This window comes from Galeopterus variegatus, unplaced genomic scaffold, assembly GCF_000696425.1.
Source record: "Galeopterus variegatus unplaced genomic scaffold, G_variegatus-3.0.2 Scaffold170, whole genome shotgun sequence".
NCBI lineage: Eukaryota > Metazoa > Chordata > Mammalia > Dermoptera > Cynocephalidae > Galeopterus > Galeopterus variegatus.
In genome coordinates, this window is record NW_007726281.1 from 697257 (window position 1) to 724483 (window position 27227).

Sequence of the window (27227 nt, forward strand, 5' to 3'; positions counted from 1 at the left end):
CAACTTACCTTTGTTCAGGACCTCTTTGTAACTTACCTACATTACTGCAATAACCTACCCAGTCCCTTTGCCTCTCGTCTCCACCCTTTTCAAGGTAGCCCCACAATGAAATGACAGTGATCATTTTAAAACATGAATCTTATCGTGGTCACTCCCTTGCTCCAACGTCTTCAATGGCTGTCATCAGCTTGTGATAAAGCAACTTCTGAGCATGACAAACAACACCCTTCATCAAGTCTTGTTCTTTTGCATGCATCTCTAGTCATTCTCAGCCTTTGGTCCTGCAAAGGTAAACTTCTAGTATTCTGGACCTCACTTGGACCGCATGCTCAGTCTGGCATTCCCTTCACTGCTCCTCCCTCCCTCCTTGCCTGGCTAATTCCTCTTTGTTCAAGATTCAGCTCAAGCACCATCTTTTCTGGGAAGTCTTCCACTAGGACTAAGTTTAAGTGGGGCTCCTATGTACTCCCTTGTGCTTATCCCTACCGTAGTAGTTCTCAAAAATTTTGATCTTTGACCCCTTTACACCCTTAAAAATATATTGAGGGCCCTAAAGAGCTGTAATTTATGGAATATCTATCCATATGTACCATACTAGAAATTAAACCTGAGAAATTTGATATTTTAAAACTCATTTAGAAATAACAATTATAAACCCATTATGTGTTAAAATAAAAGAGGCATATTTATGATAAAGTATTTTTCCAAAAAAATTGCTGAGAAGAGTGGCATTGCTTTACATTTCAAACCTCTTTAATGTCTGACTTAATAGAAGAGGGCTGGATTCTCATATCTGTTCATGTATTCAATCTGTTGTGGTATGTTTTGGCTGAACTGTATGAAGAAAATCTGATCTCACACAGATGATGAGGTGGAAAAGGAAAAACTTTTCATAGCCTTTCCAGATGATCATAGCCAAGTTTCTTTGATGCTACGCGAAACCTGACCTGTGGTAGTTTCTTGGAACACAGTTGCAATGTGGACTGAATATGAAACCATATCAATTAACTTTTTGTATTCTGCTACATTGAAATCTATCAGTCCATCTCGCACACGCAAGCATCTTTTTGATTTTGTAATAGCACCCACTGGTCATTTAAAAATAGTTGTTCATTGAGCTGTAGAGATTGTCCAAATGTTGACATATTTCATTACATAATGTCAAAAAATACATTTGTTAATATCATTGGTAATTTTAGCAGAAAAGGCTTTAAGTACTGGTAAACTGTCAAGCTAAAGGTGGCAGATACAAGTTTAACAAAATTTGTATTTTTGTGTGAAAGCTCAATTACACAGGTGCTTTTACTAGAGACAACTATCCTACTTGGGCATGCAGTAGACTTACTTTCGTTTCTTCACTCATAGTATTCGAAAGACGTGTATGCTAGGGTGTAGATTTGATTAAATCAATAATTCTTACTTCTTTGTCAAGGACATTCTTTATGTGAGACTAGCTTATTTTAAAAATCTCAAATTTTGTAACTGTGAGTGAATGGAGTTGAAGTACACAAAATACAACTACTAGTACAGTTTGGCGCCCCTGCCTTGATTCCTGCTAAGGCGTCAGCGGTTTTCTATTGTTTTTAGATTACTGGTGCAGATGTCAAGAAAGTGAAAAAGGTCAACAAAGTGTTAGTATTATTATGAAAATCGTTTTGACCTTGCTGATCCACTGAAAGGGTCTCGGGGACCCTCAGAGTTCTGCGGACAGCACTTTGGGAACCGCTGCTCTAGTCTCAGACTATTTTTATTAGATTGCAAGTTCTATGTGGACCGTCTGTACCTGCCGTTTACGTGCCCTTGTCTAACAGTGTCTGTTACATAACGCTATAAATATTAATACCTGCGGAGAGAGGGAATAAATTACAAGTATAAACAACAACCGTATAGCCTTCCTCTTACGGCCTCCTTCTTTAATTCAGTCTGAACCTACACGTTTCGCAAAAATTTCCAAGTTTTTCACAATTAAGACGCCTGCCGATCTTTTTCTTTTTAATAGTTGAGGTGGGGAGCTGCCTGTGTATAATAATGACGCGGTGTACGTAGTTGGGTCCAGTGTTTATCAGTGATGGCCCAGAGTCATTCCTCTTTCACAGCCCGGCACCAGCAGGCCACGCGGCTCGGTTTCCCAGTCCTACGTAAAGTACAGACCGGAATGAGCTGGGTACAGAAGCAAAAGAATCTGATCGACTTTGAGGGGGAAGAGGAGCAGCAGCAACAGCCTCGGGGACCAAGGCCCCGGCAGCGCGAGAGCCCAGGGTTGCCGGGGCGACGCTTCCGGCTGGCGCGCGCAGCCGGGGGAGCAGAGGAGTTGTGAAATGGGCGGCTAGACCTGCCCGGCGCTGAGTTCGCCCGCGGGAGCGCGCTCGCGGACGCGCCTTCTCCGCTTTCCAGGCTCCGTCGCTGACGCGTCGTAGACGTTGGGGAGCGGGAAGGCAGAGGCAGCGGGATCGCGATGAACAGCGGTGGCGGCTTCGGTCTGGGCTTAGGCTTCGGCCTCACCCCTACGGCGGTAATTCAGGTGACGAATCTGTCGTCGGCGGTGACCAGCGAGCAGATGCGGACGCTTTTTTCCTTCCTAGGAGAAATCGAGGAGCTGCGGCTTTACCCCCCGGAGTAAGTGCTCGAGCTCGGCTGGGGGAGGGGCGCGGGCGCCATAGAGACCTCGGAAACCGCGGCTTGGGGAGAGCGCGGACGCGGGCGCGCGGCGCCTGTCACGTGACTGCCCCGGCTTACCTAGGTGCCCATATTTGATTAGGGCACCGGGCCGGCCCCGCGGTCTTGCTCACCTTCTTAGCGGGATTTTGGGTGTTAACCTCTGCACCGAGCCCTTACAAAGGATCTCGAGTGGGTTGCCTTTTCTGTGCCTCTGGGATTTGTGGTCGTTGCCGGGTACTGGAATTCAGTGCCCCCACCCTCCTTGTTTCCCCCGAACTTAAGATGGCCGCAGGTGGGATAGTCCTCATGGCTAACGCCTGATACCTTTCTTGCACTCAGAAGATCGCGGGTATGCGCCTGAGCTCGCTCCACTCCTTAAGGCCTTAGTGTCAGTCCGTCATTGCTGACGAGAAAGCCTGCGGCTGACGGCGAAATGGAACTAGGGCCGTATTTGTTTACCAGCACGGCCTCACGAACTTAGCATCTTCTTGGTTTATGTAACCAAGCCCATCCATGTTCTTAAAGATCAATTGAATCTATACGCCCTTTTGACAACAGATTAAAATTTCCTCTCCCAAACCTTTCAGAAAAAGTGTTAAGTCGGTTCACGATTAGCCCTGCCGTGTACTTTTAAAGTCCAGCTCTTGGCTGGCATTCTTCTCAAGTAGTGTATTTTGAAGTAGTAAGATTTCCCTTGTACAATATTATCTACTCAGGAAACTCTTGAGGGCTTTGTGGGTTGTTCACGTTCTTGTACGCATAAAAAAATTTTTTTTGAGGTAGATCTTAGAATCCACAGTATTTTGTTCACTATGTCAAAGTCCTTTCAAAGAAGGGGTGGTAGTTGTCCAAGACTTCTTCCTTTTTTAAAAAACTTACATTTGATTCATTTGGCTTATTTTATAGTGGTGCATATAGATATATTTTTTCTTTAGTTTTCTATCGCGTAAATATATAGCAGTTGCTATTTTTGGATATTTAAATTTTACTTTTTAAGTTTTTGTCCTCTACTTTTTTATTTTGAATATTTTATACATACAGAAAAGTTGAAAGACTAGTACATAGAACAGTCAATGTTCCTTTCATATTCATTTGTCAATTTTTTGCGGATAGTTGATTATTAAAATCTCTCATTATTCTAATGATGCTTTTTCTCCTTTTTTTGGTCTAGTGTAAAATCAGATACCACACATTGCATTTAGTTATCTTTGATAATTTAGAACAGCCTCTGTCACCTTTTTAAAATCTTTCATAGCATTGACATTTTGTCTTGTAGAATGACCCATAATCTGAGTTTATATATAGTTTCTTCATGATGAGGTTCAAGTCATCCATTTTTGACAAGAGTACTGTATAAGTGCTTGCACATACATTTTAGCCGATTAGCTGTGGCATTATAGCTTTGGATGTCTTATTTAAGTTTTGAAAATGCTTTCAGCTGTGTCTTTTCTTTTCTTTTTTTTTTTTTTTTGGCGGCTGGCCTGTATGGAGATCTGAACCCTTGACCTTGGTGTTACAAACACCACACTCTAACAATCTGAGCTAACCGGCCAGCCCATCTTTTTTTTTTTTTTTTTTTTTTAAAGATGACCGGTAAGGGGATCTTAACCCTTAACTTGGTGTTGTCAGCACCACGCTCAGCCAGTGAGCGAACCGGCCATCCCTATATGGGATTCGAACCCGGGGCCTTGGTGTTATCAGCACCGCACTCTCCCGAGTGAGCCACGGGCCGGCCCATTAATTTAAATACTCAGAATAGTATAATACTTGAAAAGTGTTTGGAGGAGTGCTGTATCCTGCAAGAATTGGAATCAGTCAGTAAAATATTTTGTATATGAACCTTTGTAAACTAACCTTCCTTTTAAGGTTGTGGTAGAGAGGTATCTCATATGTAAAAGAAATGTATCACAGAATATTCATTATTGTCAACATAATACCATTCGTATGGTTGAAACCTGGGTTTAGGTGGCAGTATGCTGCCAGTTAGTAACTGACACTTAGAAATGGTCATTTTTGTTGAAATAGAGTGTTACTCCTTAGAGTTTGAAAGTCAGAGAAAATAAAAAGCTCTTAAACATCAGGTGCACTAAAATGGAGTTAGTGTGTCATAACCTGTAATACATTTAGCAAAATTATAGCATAAATGTAACACAAAGGCCAGGCAAAGTCCTTAACCAGTTTTTCTGTAAGAGCAATGCTGGATCCCTCATTGTTTTGCAGCAATATTGACCTGCTTCATTAACACGTTTTCTGTTCTGTAATGAAGTAGTCATTACCTGGTCTTTACATTAAAGATGTTTGCAAATTTGGGTTGAAATGGATAAAAATGCAATAGTAGTAGTTGTATTGAAGATATAGATAATTGTTTTGTAGTGTCACATAAACAGTATTTTATGATTAATCTTTGGAAACAGTAGATGTTCATTTGCCTTAAAATTAAAAATATATTTCTTTCATAGGATGTGAAGATAGTTTCTTATTAAAATTTTATGATTTTAGCTGCTAATATGAAAATTTAGATTTTAAGTTTAATTCTGTTGGCATGAGGCAGTGATTCAGTTTCATTTTAATTTTTAAACATTAAGAATTCATGTAAACATTCATTGTTAGTGTTAAGAATTCTTTTTTGTAATTTGTTATCTTTTTTTGTGCTGCCAGATAAGTATCCAGAATTACTGTTTTAACTTTTTGCACAATCTCTTAGTTCATGAAAACCATTTTACACAAGTAAGAAATCATTGTTTTTTTCACTAAGTTTTTCATTGAGGTATAATGTACATACAGCAAAATGAATAAGCTCAATGAGTTTTTACAAAGTTAACATACCTGTGTAACCAGTAAGCACACAGATCGGGATTATCTACATCCTAGAAGCTCCCCTGTACTCCCCTTCAGGTGACAAACTCCCAAAGGGTAATCCTATCCTGATTTCTTTTTTTTTTTTTTTGTCTTTTTTCGTGTCCGGCAACGGGATCGCAACCCTCGGTGTTGCGCCCGCACCTCTCTCAGCCAGTGAGCGGCCGGTCTGTATGTGGGATCCGAACCCTTGGCGGGAGCGTCGCCACACTCTCAAGCGGCGCACTGTAGCAGTGCGCCACCGGGCCGGCCCCATCCTATCCTGATTTCTAACACCAGAGATTTTTACCTTTGTTGATTTTTTTGCTTTCTGGTTTCCTTCATTCTTTGGTTTTCCAAAGTTTTAAGAAAGATAGGCAAAAATCTATCAACTACTTATTTAAGTTTATTTAGTTAAAAAAATTAACCAGTGTATACTCTTTACAGAACATAGAAAGAATCACATGTGAAATTAATGTAGCCAGTATAGCCACTTTATGGAAAATAGAGAAAAAGAAATACATGTAAAATTAATATAACCAATATAGCCACTTACGGAAAATAGAGAAAAAGAAGCACCTGTGATCCTGACACCCTATTAAAACTTCTCTCCCGTTTACATGTATTTTGCTACAGTCCTTTTTATGTGTTATTGTGATACAGTGTAATCAAAGGATTCATACACTGATTGTAAATTTTTGGGGGCTTAACCTGTAATAAGCACTTTTCGTATTGCTGTTTTATTTATAGTAATAATATTTAAAGACTGTAATATGTCCTAAGTGTATTGTATGTTTTTGGAATTCTATTGTTGGATATTTTGGTTCCTTTTTTTTTTGGTGGTATTACAAATCAGTGGATTTTAGCTATAAGAATTTATTTAGAAGTGTGTATTTTTGAATGTCAACAACGATCAGAGGGCCTACTGGCATTTAGTGGGTGTCAGCTATTCTTAAGAAAGTCTTATAAGAGGAGGAGTTGTGCTCTCCAAAGTACCACTGGAGCCCTGGGGGAAACCTTTATACACAATGCCTTGATTAATTTCATACATAAAGCTATATACTTTGCTCAGGTTTTGGATTATATCCTTTTTGATAGCTCCTCTAAAGGATGTATGTATATTAATGTACTAATAAAATATTGTGAATATTATTACCACAATATTTTAAAAAGTTTGTACAGTGCCATCACCGTGTTTAATGAAAAACAAAATAACCAGATAGGGCCTGGGAAATTTAACTGATGCTCAGAAAGGTGGTTCTTTAATTTCTGCACTTAACACTCAATGAGAAATTCTAATTTTTTTTGAAAAATAAGGTTTTATATTTGAAAAAACAAACTTATTTAACAAATGAGGTCAAACTAAAATCGGCTAAATTTGGGTACCACTACTTTCTGTAGAGGCATACATTTAGATCAAATGGAATATGAAATCCCTCTTAAAAATTAAACTGTAGGTCAAAATCACATTTTAAAGTGATAATTCTATTTATTTAGATAATCCTATTAAATTTAAAAACATGAATTTATTGATAGTTTAGGTATACTAAAGAGAAAGATCTAATTATAAGATTTGGAAATATACTGATTTATAAATAAATACACATTTGTTTGATGAGTTATCTGTATGGAGGCTTGCTACTATATCATATTTTTAGTCTATTATGTTCAAAATGAAATTGTATTACTGCCTCTCCTGAAAAGCTCATATATTCGTAAGTATATATAAGTTAGTTTTTGCTCTATATTTTAAGGAAGGTAATTGGAGATGAAGATCAGGAAAATTGCTTAAAGCAATTGGGTAGTCGTGCTTAGTATCCAGTCTCCCATGATAACAGACCAACATTCTGAGCAGAGCAACATTCTGAAGCCAGTTCCCCAGCTTCTCAAATCTTGGTGGCATGTTTTCACATGCTTTAAAACCAGGCTCAGATTTCCTGTTCCTGTGGATATTTTAAATTTGAAACAAAATGGGTTTGAAGTAGGGGTATTTGGAAATATGCTTTTAGTTTTCAATAATTACTTAGGTTTTCATTCTTTCACAAAAGGATCTGTCAGTTTAGGAAATGTAGCTTCACTGAACTCTTGTCAGGCTCTTGAAGATTTCAGGACTAAAAGAGAAGTAGCAATTGCTGGGGCTTAAGTAGGTCATTGTACTCATAGGTTTCCTTGGTTGCAAAGGACAGAAACAGTGTTACCCAGTCTAGCTCAAGAAGAGGCATTATTTATTAAAAAGAAAGATTTCACTAAATTGAAGGATAGAGACTGTGGTACAGGCAGGCCTCATGGGAACTGGTACTAGGAACCAGAAAGGTATCAGCAGTCAAGATGACTATCTGCCTTTCTCTCAAGAGGCTTTATTGTTAGCTCAGTTTGTTTCTGTGTATCTGCTCTATTTCTTTGCAGGCCTATATATACTTAACTCATCATCTGGCCCAAGCTGTCTCTAAGTCACTTAGAGTCCAGTTGAGAGAATCCAGTTGTTCATTTGCTGATGATGTCTGACTACCCAAATTATAGGTTGCTGGTCAGCCAGTTAAATGGGCTTGTGACAGGTCGCTAATCAGTGTGGCTAGAGAAGCTTAACAGGGTCTGTGGAGGGTTTCATGTAAGGAAACTGTGATTAAAGCCTGTGCTGAAACTATACATAATGTCTCTGTAGCACAAGTAGGAGGGTTACTTAAATCACTGTGTTATCTTAAGATGGCTTAACAGAAGACTTGGAAACTTAAGCCTTGAAGAAAAGTTACCATTCAAAAAGGGAGTTAGAGAGGACATCATAGCCAAATGGAACAGCATGTACAGAGACGTAGATGTTCAGAATGTGCTCTCAGAACTGCAAGTACTGTATTTGTGTGCCTGGATTTGGGGGTGCATTTAGATGATGAAGCAAGAATAGAAGGGTGCCTTTGAGGAAATTTAAGCTGTGGAATGATGTGATGAAATTTAGGGTTTAGGAAGATCACTCTAGCAGTTTTTGTAGAAGACCATTAAATAAGAGGTCTTGCAATGTGATTGTTATCTGGATTATTACGATGGCTCCTAACCAGTGTGTTTGGGTAGGAGTCATTGTAGTAATCCAGATGAGAAATGATGAGGGCCTGAATTAAGGCACTGATAATGAGAATGATGAAAAAATTAATTTACAAATATTTGGAAGGTAGTATCAGCAGGATTTATTACCATTGGATGAGGAAGATGGAAAGGTCAAGGATGATTTATTAGTTAGGATAGGCAGGGTTTTAGAAACAACCCTCAAATCTCAGTAGTTTGACAAAATAGATGACTAAATTGGTGGGATTGGAAATGCCTCATTGTGGTCACTCACTCTGGGATGAAGCTGATGAATTAGCTACCCATCTCTTGAATGTTGCTAGTCACTGTGGCAGAGGAAAAGAGCCAGCAGTGGCTCTTAAAGCGTCTATGGAAAATGAAAAATATCACTTCTGCTCATTTTTGCTTGGCCAAAACAAGTAACATGGCCATACCTAACTTCAAGGAACAGAAAAAATGGAATTTTACCATGTACTCAGAAGGAGCTTTGGAAATATTTGAATAGCACTGATGATAATCACACTAGTGACTCCCAGATTTCAGACTTGGGTAATGTGATGGTATCTTTAACTGAGATGTGAAATTAGGACAAAGGGCAGGAATGGTAAGGAAGGAAGATGACGAATTATTTTGGACTTAATGAGTTAAGAGGTGGACCCTGGTGACCATCAAGGTGTAATATTCATCCAAGACAGGCACTTGGATGCGGGTGTCTAGAGCTTAAGAGAGGCCTAAATTGGGGATTTGGTAATGTAAACGTGGTGAATTAAGTCTGGATGTGGATGTATTTACCTCAGTGACAATACATAAAGTGCTTTGACTTAGATATTGGATAAGAGGGAATTGTTGGTGAGGGCTGGTGTGTGTGAATCCTGAATTGGATGGCCTTCCCAGAAGTGAATTTGATTGAGTGTGAAAAAGGTAGAATTTTTTTTCCTCCCAAGTTTAATTAGCCTTACATTTTATTATCACAGTGTTTGGTTAATTGTATAAATATGTATAAATTTAACCATTATTAATGTGGTTATTCTGCATTGTTTAAAGATGGATTTGTTGCTATATATGAGGGATTACAGAGAAAAATTTTTGATTTTTAAAAATGACTAATATATGTAGAATTGCTAATTAAGTCGTATGTCAAAGTGGTTTTAAAATTCTTTTTTTTTTTTTTAATGACATTAAGGTTGCATGAGATTTGGAATTAGATGATTAGACTTTAAATCACAACTTTGCCATTTACTAGTTTTGGGACTGTCAATTTCGTTGACCCATTGTAAACCAAAGTGAATTACTACTGACCAAGTTATATGTGGGGTCTTCAGAAAGTTCCTGGAAAGATTCATATTATCTTTTAAATTGCATTTTTTGTGTTATTTTCTGAAGTACTGTTGTATATATTTTTTATCTCTCTTTTTTAATGTGAAAAATCTTAATGTTTCATATGATTGTACATTTATGTTATAGATTAGATATATATTGGTTTGGGTCTTTTTTTCTTACTAAAGACAATTACAGATTTTTTTTTTTAAAGATGACCGGTAAGGGGATCTTAACCCTTGACTTGATGTTGTCAGCACCATGCTCACCCAGTGAGCTAACCGGCCATCCCTATATGGGATCCGAACCCCTGGCCTTGGTGTTATCAGCACCACACTCTCCCGAGTGAGCCATGGGCCGGCCTCCAATTACAGATTTTAATGAGAAGTAATTATGGACAGGTTGACAAAAATGATTTATCTATGAGGGTAGTGTGTTTTGGAATCTAACAAGTTGGGTTCACATTATGGAAGAATTTCTTTCATTTGTGCTGTGTCTGGATGCTTTTTACTGTAGGCCTGCCTAGATTGAACTGAATCAAGTAGGACTAATTTGAGTATGCTGTATTGTATGTCAATTATGTAAAATTTTGTTTGTAAAGTCTTTTGTCTGTGAAATCACTTTGCTGTCTAGCTTGAAGCAGTCTGGTATGTGCAAAATACCTTAATTTTAATTCCACGTTATCTGATTGCTTAAAATTGTTGTGAAGTTTTTAGAGATTTAAATGCTGAGAATCACATTTAGGAAGGATTGGAATAGTTACAAAATGTGAAGTCTTGAGGATTGGGGCTTTTATAAAGGGATTTTGATTGTTTATGATGATACATTGGTTGAACACCTTTGGGTTAGCTGTTTTCACATTTCACTCAGGTTAAAGACTGATTAATTTGAGTTTTTAGTTTCACAAGTAAGTCAATAGGTCTGCCCAGATTGCCTTCTGTCTTGGCAGACAAATCACCATTATTGGCACCATGCTCTAACCAACAGAGCTAACCGGCTAGCCCTCAAATCACCATTAAATGACTAAGTTTTGCTATTTCATGTCTTAATTTCATGTCTTTCAATGTCTTGTTATTTTGAAATAACAAAAATTTCTTAAGTCTTGGTTATGAAAGATTATGTAAAGATGTAAGAAAGAAATTTTAAATGGAAATGACAAAAGCCAAGCAAATGTTTATTCAATTGTTTTTCTTTTTATCTTGCAGCAACGCACCTCTTGCTTTTTCCTCCAAAGTATGTTATGTTAAGTTTCGTGACCCATCAAGTGTTGGCGTGGCCCAGCATCTAACTAACACGGTTTTTATTGACAGAGCTCTCATAGTTGTTCCTTGTGCAGAAGGTTGGTATCTTACATGTTTTTTTTCCTATTGTTTTAATCCCTGTCCTATTACTGCCGTTGGCTTTCCTAGAAATTGGCAGCTAGACAGTACTCTGGGGAGTGTGTGTGTGTGTGTGTGTGTGTGTGTGTGTGTGTGTGTGTGTGTGAAAGTAAGAGTAAAATTTGGATAAGGAAATAATTTTTACCTAATAGTAACTTATATTAAAATGGTTAATTTATTACTTATGTATGTTCAAGATTTTTCAGCTTAACATTTAAAAAAAATCATAAACTGTTTGACTTTGATTTGCTTTGGCTTTCTGTAGTCAATTTGCAGGTTGTAAAAAAAGCTTTCTGTAATAAAAAAAAACAGTAAGTTGGTATGGGAAATTATTTTAAATGTGCAAATAAGTAAGAATTTACCCCATGTGTACAATTAAGAGTATTACAAATAGAAACAGTGTACACATTTTGCTAAATTGGGGTAAAGTGATATTTAGAAGAAAATACATACTTTTAAATATCTTGTTAAGGTAATTGACCTTGTTATTGTGAGACCATTATTTCATATTCAGAGTAATTGTTTGCTCTGCATCTAGAATTTACTTTTTTCTTTTAATGGCTTTTTTGGGGGGAGGGTAATTGAAAAAAAACATGGAAAGCAATTTTGCCAAGCCTTCATCAAGAAAATAGTTGTTGATGATAGGAACAAGGCCAAAGGCCTTACAGTTATTCGTTAAATTTTATGACTTAAATTGCTTTAAGAACTAATTATTACTAATATTTTTCAGTAACTTCTATTTACAGAGCCACTTGCCTATAATAGGCTGTGCTGAATTTTGTCAGTTCTGGTGTGTAATTAACTTTTATTCAGAGCTCTGACAATGGCATGTGTACATGGATTTTAGGATTGAGTTATTGTAAATTTAAATGTCCTTAAAGTATGGAGAAGGGGTGGGAGGTTAGCGAGAAACTGGTAAAGGTCCACAAAAATGATTACATTGTGTAATGATAAATATAGTAATAAAAAAGAAAAGAAAGAAATAATGCTTTCCCAGCTATCTGGGAATCCCTTAGCCCAGTCAAGTTGACTCCTGCAATGAAAAAAAAAGTCTTTAAAATAGATTTTCTGTGGTGGATGATGATAACGGTTTTACAACATAAAAGTTTACTAGAAACAATTTAATGGGCTTTCATATGTAATTTTTAAAATCTGTTTTAGTGGCCAGGCTAACATTAAAATAACTTAGTGTATAATAAGCAGTTTGTTGGCACTTTCAGGGTTTTATTCCTATTTCAGAATGCCTGTTTGGGGATGTCAAAAACATTACAGTCAAATGCACTGAGTCCCAGACTAGTGTTTTTGAAGTCCCAGAATAGGACATTCTGGATTTTACCAGATAAATTTGAAAGTTTCTTTCTCATGCTTGGAGGTTAGAGTGGGTAGGGAAAATTAAAATGGATTTAATTAATTAATTGATAAATATATTTTTATCTGCTGATCTGTAAGGGTATGCAAGCCCAGAATTGGAGAGTTAGGTGGGAAGGGAGCTGGTTTATGGTTTAGTTCTACATACTTTGTACTGAAATTTCATACCAAGAAATTGCATGGGAAAAAAGAAATCAGGTAGAAGTTTTTTTAAACTGGAATATTAGTTTATATCAGAAAAGTATACCACCAACAGCACAGCATCTTCTTTATGTTAGCTCATTACTGAATTGGAAGGAAGAATTTATCAGTGTGGTATGGAACCTTGCTGTATTCCCGTAGAATCTTCATATATCTGAGAAGCCCTAACTGATTTGTCATAAATGTTCCAGTTTATGGGCGTGTATTGTTTATGGGCTTTTATTGTTTCACTTGTAGAAATGAATAAATGCACATTCAGTTATAGCATTTTAATATTTTGAGTATTACCATTCTGAGACAAAGTTTTTGGGCATGAAAATTTAAATATCCTTTTATTACAATTTAAAGTAAATATTTTAGAATACTAACCTATAAAATAATTGGTATTAGAAAAACATTCAGATATATATTTTTCATTAGTTGTATTAAATACAACAGACGTGAATTTATGGAACCTGAAGAATTTCACAGTGAGCTATTAAGTCTTATTATGCACTGCAAGCAAAGCAATAATGCATTTTTGTCCTCAAGATAGCAGAGTGAGTTTGAAATAAAACAAAGGAAAGTGTTCCAGGGGAGTAAGTTCTATAAGAGGAGATATACTGTGATGCTGTAAGCAGTCTTCAGTTCATTTCACTGACTGCATTCTTTCCTTGATGTTATAGAAACAGCATCATGACACACATGAGAAAAACTGTAGAAAAAATGTTAGGAAAATTTTTTCAGTTTCTTTCAGTTTGCGGCTTTTTAGTGCAGACAGTAACGTAAGAAGATCCCAAGCTGTGAAAGTAATGTGTGATGTGTAACACTTTCATGCATATTAAGTATTAACTATTGTTAATTATACATGCCATTACAAAATAAAATGTACTTTTCATTATACTTGACCAGGTATGACCTCTTTTTGTTGTTGCGTGCATTTCAGATTTCTTTTTACAAACGTTAACACTTAGAAAAAGATAAGGTCAAACATAACAAGGATGTCAGCCTAATCATCAGTCATAACTTTATGTCCACATTTTCTGGTAGATGGATTTTGACTATTAATTTGGTTTTGTATGTTTTCTCTATGTGATATTTGTGCATTATTAGATGACTAGACTTGCCAAGGCAGACCTGTTACACTTGCCTGAGTTAGGCATTGTTTGCCATGCAACTAAACCTGCCGTCAAGTGAAACCTTCATTGGGGAAATGAGATCGGAGTCTGAACAGCAGAAGATGGACGCCCTGTCTCTGTTTTTTATTGTTTTACTTTAATTTCATTTCTTTTTCTTTATTTTGTCCCTTTTTTGTTTTTGTTTTTGTTTTTGTTTTGTTAAATCTCTTTCACTTTAACTTGTGAGCTGGTTTTCCAGTTCTTTGTAAATGGTATTCCATTAAGAGTTCATAATGTGTTGCAAATTATATTGGGAGATGATTAGCAGAGCTCAATCTTAAGATAAAATAAATGTTCATGCAGTAAATTAGGATACAGTGTTGTGAAGCTCATTGTGAGTCGTAGTTGGTGTCTATAGATTGATCAGGGATATTTTATTCTTGAGACATTAAAACACTGATCAGAACCTTAGGAACACTTGGTCTCCATGAAACATTTTTGTAGTTTTTTTCCACGTCTATACATCTCTCATAAAAACCAACTGGTAGCGTCTAATTTTCAGCCTTCCCCCTAGAATTTTAGGCATACAAAATGATCAAGGAAAATAAGTAAATTTTCTTATAACAATCTGTGGGTAAGGGAGAAGATCCTTTTCCTTTTATGATGATTATTCATTATGGAACTTTCTTGACTTATGAAGACTTTGTTGCCTATGTTGGGGAATGGTTATTTGAGAAAACTGTTGATTATTTATTTGCTTGTGTGTTTTTTCTGTTTGCTTGAATTTTTTGTTGAAAATTCTTCAGAGGTTACTAGCTTCTAAATGGATTCTTATATTAGGACTAATACTTTAATACTGTGAGAGATGTTTTCCTCTCAGTTGTCCGAGGAGTATAGTTTGGGAAAAGTGTTAAATGCTTGTTTTATACTTTTATACACTCTGATAGTATTTGTAGGGTGAATTTAAATTCTGTCTTGGAAATTAGCAATGGAACTTTTTCTTAAAGTACCTTTAATGATAATTAGAATTAGACCAAAATATTATTATGCTTATAGTTAAGAGTTGTAGCTTTATAGTAGTTTATTACTATCATGAAAGGCAATGAGAGTCTGATAACCTACTGATATTTATTTAAGCCAGAGGTAAAAGACTTTTGGAGAATCAACTTTTGGGCTTTGTTGAATATTCTTTTTGTTTGTGTAGTCTTTCTACACTGTCTTCTATAAATAGTTTTGTTTATTAATTGCCAAGTAATATTAAATTTGCCACATTACTAGATTGGAACTCTTTTTTTTTTAGGTGCGTAAATTAGGGTAGTGAAGCGTAGGGTTTGCACCTCAGGATGTCAGTTGATTCAAGTGTGTTCAGGTTTTACAAACCTTTTTTTAAAAGTAACACTTACTTAGATAAAACAGGTGTGATATCAGTATAAATAGTATAGTATGTATGTGGGGTATACATAATTACACATGTTAGTACTAGTAACTAATACATATAAAATAGATTATTGTTATTTGATGTCTTTAATAAGGCCTATCTACTTTTTGTTTATTTTTATGCATGTTAAGAAATCTGTTTTCCAGAATTTACGTTGAAATAAGATAACTTTGTTTTTGAAATTAGTAAATTAAAGTAATATAAACTTAGATGCTGCAAAGTTAGAAAATAACATTTGCTAAAGCTAATAAAATGTAATTTTTATTCTGTTCCTATAAATAAGGCATAATTATTATTTAAAGAAAGTTTTAAATTCCATCTTGAATTCCATCCATGTTTAGAGAGAGATTCAGATAATATTGTTTAGAGATTTATCTATACACATCTGGTTGTTTTAAATGGGATTTTTACCACTGAAACCAGGCATAATGAATGCTTTTGAAAATTTACTGCATAGGCTATATTTCAGTTTAGCATGGTTTTGTACACTTTGTGTTTTAAAACACTTTTGAAAAATTTATAATGGAAATGTGTATACGACATGAGTACTTCTTTGAAATATATCTATATGTAGTCAAGTTTTTAAAAAAATCCTTTTAAGGCTAAGAGGATAAGGAAAAATATATGAAAATTTTAGTCATTATCAAAATTAATTGATTAGAATTCAGCAATTAAATACGGCAAATCAGTATACTTATTTTTTTCATTTTTTAGATTGTAGGGATTTTTTTCTTAGTGTCTTAAGATTATTTTAGAGTTACTATTGTTATTGGCTGTTAGGCAATTAAAATGTTAATAAGCATGACATTAAGGCATTCATTAACCACCCTCTTCAGATATGTATACATAAATTGTTTCTAAAAGTTAATATTTTAAGAAGTTTCCTGAAGCTAGTGAGCTTTTTTTGGTTAGTTAGTCTCAAAATTTTTTTAGCAGTTTCCCAAGGCATATATTCTTTGGAACTGGATTCTTTTAGGTATCTGATGTTGTTGGTGAGATGCCTTACTAACTGAATGAGTGCAGGCTTTTTTAAAAAATTGAAGCTGATTAAAAGAAGTAGGTTTTTGTTTCTTCTGTCTGTTTGAAATTGAATCTATTGGGGGGTTATCAAAATTGTTTGCATCACACGTAGGTAGTTTCAGTAATAGGACAGGGCCACTCATTAAGGAACAAGTTTCAATTCGCACATATTTGTTTTTTCTTTTTCTTTTTTTTGACTAATTTGGTTATTTGCCATTTCTGGGGATTAAACTTTAAAAAATGTTCTTCTTTTCTGTATCTGATGTTCTGTGTGCTATTAGTGATGCAGCCAACACGAACGGTTGTCATGTGTAACACAACTTTCGATCACCGCGAAAACACCGTCCTGGGAAAGCGTCCATGCTTGATATCGTTTGGTTCATGAACATTAAGTTTCCAGTACAGGTGACCCATAGCTCAAAGTGTTAAATAATTGTCTACATTATTCAATTTTTAAAATAATGTTCCATTAATAAGATTGTTAGTCTTTGAACTTTTGCTCACTTTTATTTTTCCTAGTAGAGCAGGATAAAAGGAAAGACTTATGTTCTTATTTATTTCTTTATACAGATCTGATAGATAGATTCATTTATTATTATTATTTTTTAAGTGCAAGGGTAATTGTAAAATCATAGTGTAAAGTTTGTGTGGTGTTTCTGCTTTCTGTAATGTTTGGAACTTGCCTCTGCAGGTAAAATCCCAGAGGAGTCCAAAGCCCTTTCTTTATTGGCTCCTGCTCCAACCATGACAAGTCTGATGCCTGGTGCAGGACTGCTTCCTATACCAACCCCAAATCCCTTGACTACCGTAAGTACTATAAGCCCTCTTAGGAAAGGGGGAAACATTCAACTATGTAATCAGTTGAATAAAGAGCCTAGAAAATTGTTTTCATTTTGTATTTTTTTTTTTTTTTTAATGAAGAGGATTCAGAATCTCTATTTAATTTTTTCCTCATATTATCACTGCATTAAACTGCCATTTGGAATTCTCCTGAAGTAATTGGGGATTCATTTATATTTGAGAATTCAGATTATTCATTAGGAAAACAGTTATTGAAACTCAGTATTTTAGGTAGCTTGGGGAATTGGAGGATCTAGAAACTGTATTTCCTAGTTTATAAGGACTAAATCTGTTTAAACAATATGAAATGACCCACAGCCTTTGTAATGGGAAAAAATATCTCAGAGAAGCATTTGTCTGATAGTGATAGAATGTAACAAGATGAAAACATGGCAAAAATATTTTTCCGTTAACTATGCAGAATAAAATAGTAATTTACTTCCTCCTTTGTGATTTCCAAGTGATGTTAAAAAAAAAAAAAAAAGATATTACCAGGGCCAGCCCGGGGCTCACTTAGGAGATCCCTATATAGGGATGGCTGGTTAGCTCACTTGGGAGAGCATGGTGCTGACCATACCAAGTCAAGGGTTAAGATCCTCTTACTGGTCATCTTTAAAAAATAAAAAAAGGTATTAATGTTACTAGATTCTTGTTTTTTGTATAAAAGATTCTGGTCATATTTATTTTAAAATAAAGGCCATCTTTCTTCAAAAAAAAACCTAAAACAAAGTAGAGAGCTCACCTTAATTGGGAGTTGAATCTAGTTTTGTGGTGTCATAGGACAAAATTACAACAAATTTAGTTTAAAGATCTCAATTAACTTTATTGTGATTCTAGAATTGGGCAATACTTCATTTCATAAAATAGAGTAAGTGTTCCAGTGAGGTGGGCAAAAAATGTTGGCTTTATATAGATAGGAAAGGGCTGAAGAAAGCAGACACAAAGAACAAAGAATATATTAATTATATATTATATTACATTATATTAATTTTCCAAGTTATTTTTTTCTTATAAGGTGGGGGGCAGGGAGACAAAACAATAAAAAATAATGATTGATTAACATCTGGTTACTTCAAGCTATCTTTTTTGTGTAAGGATTATAGCAGAGGGAACTTCATTATGCTGATTGAAGATATAAAATGGCCTGTTTTCGAAATTGGTTTTACTCTTTCTGTCCTGAATTCTCAGGTCAGACAACAGTTTATGTTTGGTGACTTGGAACTTTAGCAGGGGTGACTCAGTTTTAATTTTTAGTCTGGTCTCTTGGGGCCTAGTGTAGAAGCTTGGTCTAAAACAGTTGTCTCCTATAATTTTTATTTGACTGTAGTGTTGGATAGGGAGTGACCTAATAAATAAGCTTTGTGATTGTAGTTAATTTATCCACATTCCCAAAGTGGTTTCTGAAACTTTGAAGTGCAAGATTTTAGGTCTTTTAATTTTTACATAACATTGTTCTACTGGAGATCTGGATTGTGATCCATGAGGGGAAATGCCTTTTAATTGTACTTATGTTTTCAGGGATCAGGAATGGCAGTCAATGTGGTTGAAGAATAGTAAGTATGGGGAAGGTAGATGGTGTTTGAGATTGGAGGGATAGATAGGGCACCGATTATGTAGGGCTTTTTGGATCATGCAAAGGAGTTTGAATTTTATTCTTAAGGTATTTAGAAGCCATTGATAGATTTTAAGCAGGGGTAAGACATGATTTGTCATGTTTAAAAAGAAATCCTGTTAGAACAAGAAGTGACATTGGTTTTATAAACTTGTTTTCACCTTTAGGAAGTGCCATTACTTAACAGTTGTTAAATCTTAGTAGTTTTGCAACATACTGCATGTATAGTCAATGGTCAAAATTTTCTAGAATAGGGTAAGTTGAAATGAAAATAGGTGTGTTTTTTTTCCTTGAAAGTTCTTTTTGTTAATTCAGAAAGTTTTTCCCATTTTCAAATTCTCAGATCTTCTGTCTCTTCTAGTTCATGTTAACAATAATATATTCCTTAGTACTTGAACTAAAAATTGAATTTGGTAATGTTATGGAATGATTATAAGATTCAAAAGTTTTTGTCCTTTTCCTGTCATAGCGTAAGTAAGGGCTTAATACTTCAGATTTCTTAGGTAAACTTTGTCTCTATTTCAATTTTAGTGTGTCCATGGTGGTACCCTGCCTTTACCACTTGGTAGCTGAATAGCTTTGGACAGATATTTAATTTCTCTAAGTCTTTTTCTTTTGTTTATGAAATTGGCATAAGAATAATGCCTATTTCTTAGGGTTGGTATGAGGATTAAGTTAGTAACTCAGCAAAATTAGATGCTGTGATAATTGTTGACTATTAGGAACTTACACATTTGGTGTGTTTGAATGAGCAAAGTACAGTTGGTCCTCATCATATGCGAATTTTGTATTTGTGAATTCACTTATTAGGTAAAAATTTTTTTGAAACCCCAAGTCAATACTTGCAGCACTTTTGTGTTCATTTGTGGATTCCCAGATGAGGCCAGAGTGACACTCTGCCTTCCTGTTTTGATACACATGTTATAAATAAGCGTACTTTTTGCAGTCTTAGTGCCACGTTTTTCAAATTTTTGTGGTTTGTTGGTGATTTCACTGTTTAGATTGGCCCCCAAGTGTAGTGCTCAAGTGCTGTGTAGTGTTGCTAAGCACAGGAAGGCTTTGATGTGCCTAATGGAGAAAATACTCACGTTTGTTAGGTAAGCTTTGTTCAGGCATGAGTTATAAGTGCTGCTGGCCGTGAGTTTAATGTTAATGAATCAACAATGTATATCAACTTTGATGTCTTTAAACAGAGACACATAAAGCAAGATTATGTATATATCAGTTGATGAAAATGTTGTGACCAGAGGCTCATAGGAACTTTTTACCCTGCAGTTTCTATAAGAACAGTGGTTGAGTATTCAGTAATTCATTGTTTGTGGAAACTTTATAACCACCTTGAATAATGAGAATTGACTGTCCATTTTTAATGTCAAGTTTAAAAAGTTGTTAAAGTATGCAGATAGTTAAGAAATATGTTATATTTCTAATTACATTCAAAATAATGTGTGACCTCACTCTCTGAATAATTCAGAAATATACATCACTTAAAGCTAGGAGTCTCTGTTTTCCTTTCATTCTTGTGTTGGTCCATTCTTTTCGACATTGGAGAGTGGTAGTTTTGGACACTAATAGAAAATATGTGCTCTGAGTTTGTGTGTATGAGTGTTTTGTTTTTTTTTTATAGCTTGGTGTTTCACTTAGCGGTTTGGGAGCTATACCAGCAGCAGCACTAGACCCCAACATTGCAACACTTGGTGAGATACCACAGCCACCACTTATGGGAAATGTGGATCCTTCCAAAATTGATGAAATTAGGAGAACGGTCTATGTTGGAAATTTGAATTCCCAGGTAAACTTAAGAAGAAAATGAGCAGCAGTAGCTCTTATTCTTTTTTGTTCTTAAAATCATATTGATTGATAAGTAGTATTTACTTGATTTTTTAAAAGAATATCCTTTATCAAAGAGTGTCACTTTGTTTCTTCAGACAACGACAGCTGATCAACTACTTGAATTTTTTAAACAAGTTGGAGAAGTGAAGTTTGTGCGGATGGCAGGTGATGAGACTCAGCCAACTCGGTTTGCTTTTGTGGAATTTGCAGACCAAAATTCTGTACCAAGGGCCCTTGCTTTTAATGGAGTTATGTTTGGAGACAGGCCACTGAAGTAAGAAATCTTAAAGAAATTTCAATGATTTTGAAAAAATTTAAAGTATTTTTGATATAATAAGGCTTTTTTTTTTTTTTCTTTTTAATAGTAATTGGAAATTTGTGGAAAGGAAGACTTTGTGTTAAGTATAAATGAAATACATGGGCTACTCACCATTTTAGCCTTCTAATTCCTAACGTATTTGAAGATACTTATCTTGTTTTCTCCTTTTTTATTTTATAAGATCTAATTTAATGTTAACATTATTTGTATATTCTACATAATGGTCATAGGTCTTTTTCTGTGAGCTTTATCAAGTCAGGTTGGTTTTGCATTATGACTGTAGATTATTTGGCAATTTAACATGTGGGTTGAACTACAATACTTCCAGTAATAAGAACTTTGGTAAATTTGAAATACCAGGAAGAAAATAATGTTAAGTACCCAGACATGTTTTAAACCAACATTTTGACTTTTAAGGTTTGCTTACATCCTCCTTTGCAAAGAATTGATATAGCATTTCATATACTCAAGACAAATTCTATTTCATGCAGATAATTGAGGCAAACATAGTTTTGTCTGAATTTCATAAGTGATTGCCTTAGTTACACAATTTGATGAGGTTTTTGCTTTTAAAGGATAAATAACTGTTCTTAATGGGTGCTTGTATTTCTCAGTGTTGAAGGGATAAATCAAGACATATCAAGTTCATTTATGTGCATCAGAGAAGCCACTCATACCTAGTAGGGGAAGAGTTTGTAGATGCCTCCCATATTTGAAGCTGTATCTGACTCAGTCATGGTCCAGGGTTGATTAAAATGGTGCACATATTATACAGCTTTCCCTTTATCCTTCCAGTAAGCACAGGTTATCAGCAAAATCGCTAATCTATGAATAGAAATGTCATTTTAGTATTAGTATCATCATTCTAATTCTCAGCTATGTGAAAAAGCACTTGCTGTGATCTATTTGAGTTGTTAAAGAAGTCAGTCAGTGTTTAGTTTTTCTTTTTTCCTTGCCTTTTTTTGGGTGTGTTAGCAAGAGATGATGAGAGGTAGGGATGAGATTAATTATGGTTTTGAGGTGGATTTTGGGTATTCTCTGTTCAGCTACATCCTTCTTAAAGTGCTTCTGAGATGTTCTCAGATTTATAAATATGTGTATCATATAAACATTTAATTGTTTCATGTTCTGTAAAACATGGTGTGTATTTGTGATATGCTAATATTTTTAATTTAGAATAAATCACTCCAACAATGCAATAGTAAAACCCCCTGAGATGACACCTCAGGCTGCAGCTAAGGAGTTAGAAGAAGTAATGAAGCGAGTACGAGAGGCTCAGTCATTTATCTCAGCAGCTATTGAACCAGGTAAGGCCATAGTGTTGTTACATAGGTTACAGTTTTAATGATCATAGACTCTTAGTACTGGAAGGAATTTTAGATGCTGTCTTGTTCAGTCCCTTCGTTTTATAAACAAGAAGACTGAAACTGAAGAAATTAGTGGCTTACTCACGTCAAATAATGACTTAGCACAAATCTTGTCGTTCACCGTAATACTGAATTGAGGCACATTAGCCTGAGTTAATCAGCTTTTTATATTTAAAGTCAGTTTTTGAAACTGATTTGCTAAAAGCAAAGCATAAATTATTGTGAAGCTAAAAAGAAAAGAGTAGATAAATTTAAAATATTATTATTAAACAGGTTTGCTTTCCTTCAAAGTTTCAATTTTAAAATTTTTAAAGAGAAGAGAGCCCATGATTTAGAAAAAATACAGATTCTCTGTTTTAGCAAAGTAAAGGAATATCTATTCAAATATTTGTGTTGCTAACTAAAATAATTTAAAAATTAAGTCTAAAAATGTCTAGATAGTTTACATTTCAGATTTTCTAAATTAACACTCAGAATTTAAGCTTCGATTCTAGCAAAATAAATGGAGAAAGGACTTAAAATCTCTGTCATAGGAATTACAGACATGTTATAATCTTACATTATGGCAGCAACAAAATATTACGAACAGCTGTTTATAATCATCTGGTTTATATGTACTGCTGCAGGGTGGCTGCACTCAACGAGTTTATGCAATGACTTTCTTGGATGTTTCTGAAGGATAATTGCACAGGAGGAGGCTGTACAGAGAGTAGGCCCCTTGCACTATATGTGGTACATTCCACTTGTGCCTAATTATTAACTGGGATCTTTAATTGTTCTGAGCTTACACTGCAAAGTGGTTTTTTCCTCCCAGAGTCTGGAAAGAACAATGAAAGAAAAGGCGGTCGATCTCGTTCCCACACTCGCTCAAAATCCAGGTCTAGCTCAAAATCCCATTCTAGAAGGAAAAGATCACAGTCAAAACACAGGTGAGAATTTCCGCTATTATATTTAAATTTTCTTTTGGTTTTGGTTTTATGAGTTTATGTCAAAATATCAGAATTTAGAAATTTCATTAGTGTTCACTTGGAAGTGTGGTTACCATTTAATATTGTTCTGATTATAATACTGTAGTTAATAATGAAGTTTTGTCTAGTTGATATTTACTTTTAATATTTCAACCAATTTTCAGTTTTCGAAATTGGTTTTCTATCTAAAGATGCTTTATTCCTGATTTCTCTAAGAGTAAACAAGTCTTTATACAGACGTGCAGAAACTTTTTATTCTTCATATTGAGAAAAGGGAACATATTTAGTGGCTATGCTAAAAATATTGCTCAAATTGTAGCTTTTTTGGTTTTTTTCCCCAGTCCACTCCTGGTCTGGGGAGCACTACCCCAGATCTTGGTTTCAAGCAATTTCCTATCTCTAATATCACATGTCAAATGGAGTCTTTGGTACTCCTAGTGATAAGAGCCTCCTCTGTCCATTTTTGAATATGAAACACAGGAATAACTTGCAGCTTCAGCTCCAGTTGTTGTCCTTTGCTTGAGCTTTGTTTCTGTTCTGTTTTATCGTATTTTATTTAGATTGTAGCTTTGCCATATTAATTTTCTGTTTTATCTGCCATTGTTTTGTGTTTGGTACAAAGGAATATCAAAGTGTAAACTTGCAACACCATCTTGATTGGAAGTACCCTAAGAATCAAGTCAAAAGTGATAAGTTTTGTTATCTTTAAGGTGTGGATGGGGCTGTTGTTGAAATGTGAAAGTGTATATAGTGGACCCTAATTGCATGTTGTGTGTACACACGTACTCATACTTGTGATTCGAGAGAGAAGGGAGGGAAAAGTGTGTGTGCATATATGTGTGCATGTTGTGTGGATATTAGAGAAGGATGAGGGTTTGAGGGGAGGGAACCAGTGTGCTGTACATTGAGCCTCACCAGCAACTCAGTTTAGTTTGTTTTTCTACGATGATTAAGGAGATAGAAAGAATGAGATAGGAAAATAGGATGTTCTTTCTTTGATTCTAGTAAACTATTTCTAGCTATTTACTGTTTGTTTTTTTTTAAACATCTCTATTATTCTTAGTTTGCAAAATCTCCTTTGGAATATGGTTTTACTGTCTGTATCCAAGGTTTTACAGTACGGCAAGGTCAGAACCAAGTGAAAGAAGTTGTTTCATGTCCAAGGAGTAAGGCAGTGTAGCAAAAGCCAGAACTGGAAAAGGAAAGTGGAACAGAGGCAGCAGTGGTACTAGACTATGGATAATTCCATATGTTGACAGGATGTGGTGAGGGTAAAGGAGATCAAGGAAATATTAAACTGGGCTGAAGAGTGATAACTTCTTTTTTGAAGGAAAAAAGTCCAATAACTCGAATCTCATTTTTTGTTGATTGTAAGAGAGCTAAGTGCCAAGGCTGGAAAAAAACCAAAACTTGATTAGTATCATTGTTTCCTGTATTATCTGTGAAGCTTTATGTGCTTTTTGAAATTATGGCAAATAATTTATCCACTTCAAGGTTTTTGTTTTTATTTTGAGTATATTTGGATGTTTTCTCCCTCCAAGGGTTATCATGGGAGGGGTTATTTAGTCTAAGTTGAAATTTAACTATTGTTTTTATTCATGGGAGTACTTTCATATAGATCTATCTGTGTAGCATTAGGAATGATTAGTTCTTGGCATATATACGTGTTTGCATGTATATATATATTATATAAATATATATATAGAGAGAGAGAGAGAGAATCAGCATATTCTTTTTTTTTTCCTTTTTGTCTTTTTTCGTGTCCGGCAATGGATCGCAACCCTCAGTGTCGCGCCCGTACCGGACCGGGACCGGCAACGGGATCACAACCCTTGGTGTTGCGCCCGCACCTCGCTCAGCCAGTGAGTGGGAACCAGTCTGTATGTGGGATCCGAACCCTCGGCGGGAGCGCCACCGTGCTCCCAAGCGGCGCACTGTAGCAGTGCGCCACCGGACCGGCCCAAGAATCAGCATATTCTATTTTTATACATGTGTATAGATACACATAGCCTTGACTGAATTCATAAACAAATACAAAAGATGATGAATTCTCTTTAAAGGAGGGGGAAAAAAATTCATTATCTAAAAACATTTCAAGATCTTGACCTGGAAGGACCCCACATCCCCTAGGAGTCTGGGAGAGGAAGACAGGCCTTTTCTTGACTTTCCTTCCTCTGCTATAGGGAGTTGATATCCTCAGGTCTTGCTCTGACCCACTAGACTCAGTGGGAGTGTGGGTTGCAGGAGCCCTTGCTCTTAAAGGTCCACCCTCGTCTGCTTTTTTACCATCTTCAGATGCTTCTGGAGCTGTGCTTCCCACCTACTAACCCCTCCCCTCCCCCCTTTCTTTTCCCTTCCCCTTCTCATGCTAAGAGGGAGGAAGGAGTTTCTTATCACTGTGACCTTGGTGAGGACTGTGGAGATGTTTCCACTTTGTCCAAATTTTGATATGTGTTTTACTCACAGAGACAATGTTAGAAAAGGTAGGTAGTACTGTAATTATTAAATTTTTAAGTTAAGTAACCTTAACAGATCAGCATAGGAACTATAAGACATTTTATCATGTTTTTATGGAAAACAACTGATTTACAAATGAACTTTGATGTGACAGAATGGTAAGATGCCATTTGTTTACAGTTAAATTTAAAAATACAGTTTTGCAAATTATTAAAAAATGAGAACTGTTAACAGTGACTCAAATATTATCTTTGGTTGGGTTATATCTGCTCTTGACAACTTAGCATTCTCAATCAGAAAACTACTAGTGGGTGAGATGCAGACATGAAAATATTTAATGTCAAAATTAAAATGTAATTACTCTTGAACTCTCAGGACCTTTCAGGATAAGGTGGGGAGTCAAGTGACCAGTGCTTTTTTATTATTGTTATTTATTAGGGCTATGCTTAATTTTTCAGATAGAAGTTTCTTTGCTTAATTTAGGTTGGAAAGTACTGCTTTGAGGAAAACAAAAGAATTATTTATATCTTTAGCAAGTTTAACTGGAACAGAAGTCTTATATTAAGACTTTTTTATTAAGTGCATAGAAGCTAAGGTACTCTAAAAGATTACCCTATGTGGATATTTGTAAATAAACTAGAATATCTTAAGTTTTGCAATTTTGCCTTAACACCTACTACTTGACTTTCATGTCTCTTAGGTTACTAGTGATAAAGATTTCAACAAACTGAGTTATCTTCTTGTATTAAAATTGTGGTATTAAGACAAGTGTATTATTTTTAAGGCCATATAACAGTTGAAAATTAGCTGTTGGAAACAAAATTTTTTTTTTTTTTTCCTTTTTGTCTTTTTTCGTGTCCGGCAACGGATCGCAACCCTCAGTGTCGCGCCCGTACCGGACTGGGACCGGCAACGGAATCGCAACCCTCGGTGTTGCTCCCACACCTCGCTCAGCCAGTGAGCGGGAACCGGTCTGTATGTGGGATCCGAACCCTCGGCGGGAGTGCCACCGCGCTCCCAAGCGGCGCACTGTAGCAGTGCGCCACTGGGCCGGCCCCGGAAACAAATTTTGACTAACTGAAAAATATGTTTAAAAAACAAGATTTTATTATTAATTGAAGATTGTCTTAGATATTTTTCTGATTTCATAGCATACCACAAGCATGGTCATTTAACTATATGTATTTCTTTTATAAATATTTATTCTAACTTAATTTATTAAAACATGACTGTCAAGGTGAGATTTAGTTATACAAAGCATACTTGTGGAAGTTTATTTGAACTCCTTGGAATAAATAAAGATATAATTTAAAGTTTGCATTTTTATGTTAATTTTTAATAATGATGATATTGAGAATTGAGTTGTAAGCATTTACTCTGTGCTAGCAACTGCTAGGCAGGTTTATATACATCATCTGATTTAATCCTCATACCAGACCTAGGAGGTATAGGTATGATTCTTAA

The 27227-nt window shown here is 35.5% G+C and overlaps 1 protein-coding gene across 4 annotated transcripts in view; it reads left to right on the forward strand.

The window, feature by feature from the left end:
* The first annotated feature begins 2365 nt into the window (after window positions 1-2365).
* SREK1 (splicing regulatory glutamine/lysine-rich protein 1) overlaps window positions 2366-27227 on the forward strand; it is a 44466-nt gene continuing 19604 nt past the window's right edge. The window contains exons 1-7 of one of the 4 annotated variants that reach the window (XM_008595020.1): window positions 2366-2616; window positions 11070-11203; window positions 17059-17174; window positions 20447-20611; window positions 20748-20926; window positions 22148-22278; window positions 23153-23267. In XM_008595020.1, the coding sequence (XP_008593242.1) occupies window positions 2456-2616; window positions 11070-11203; window positions 17059-17174; window positions 20447-20611; window positions 20748-20926; window positions 22148-22278; window positions 23153-23267 (1001 nt within the window). In that variant the 5' untranslated portion in view covers window positions 2366-2455. Of the gene's footprint in view, window positions 2617-11069; window positions 11204-13904; window positions 14280-15332; window positions 16773-17058; window positions 17175-20446; window positions 20612-20747; window positions 20927-22147; window positions 22279-22964; window positions 23268-27227 lie in introns of those variants that run through there. The other 3 variants (XM_008595033.1, XM_008595026.1, XM_008595039.1) reach the window with 3 other exon arrangements.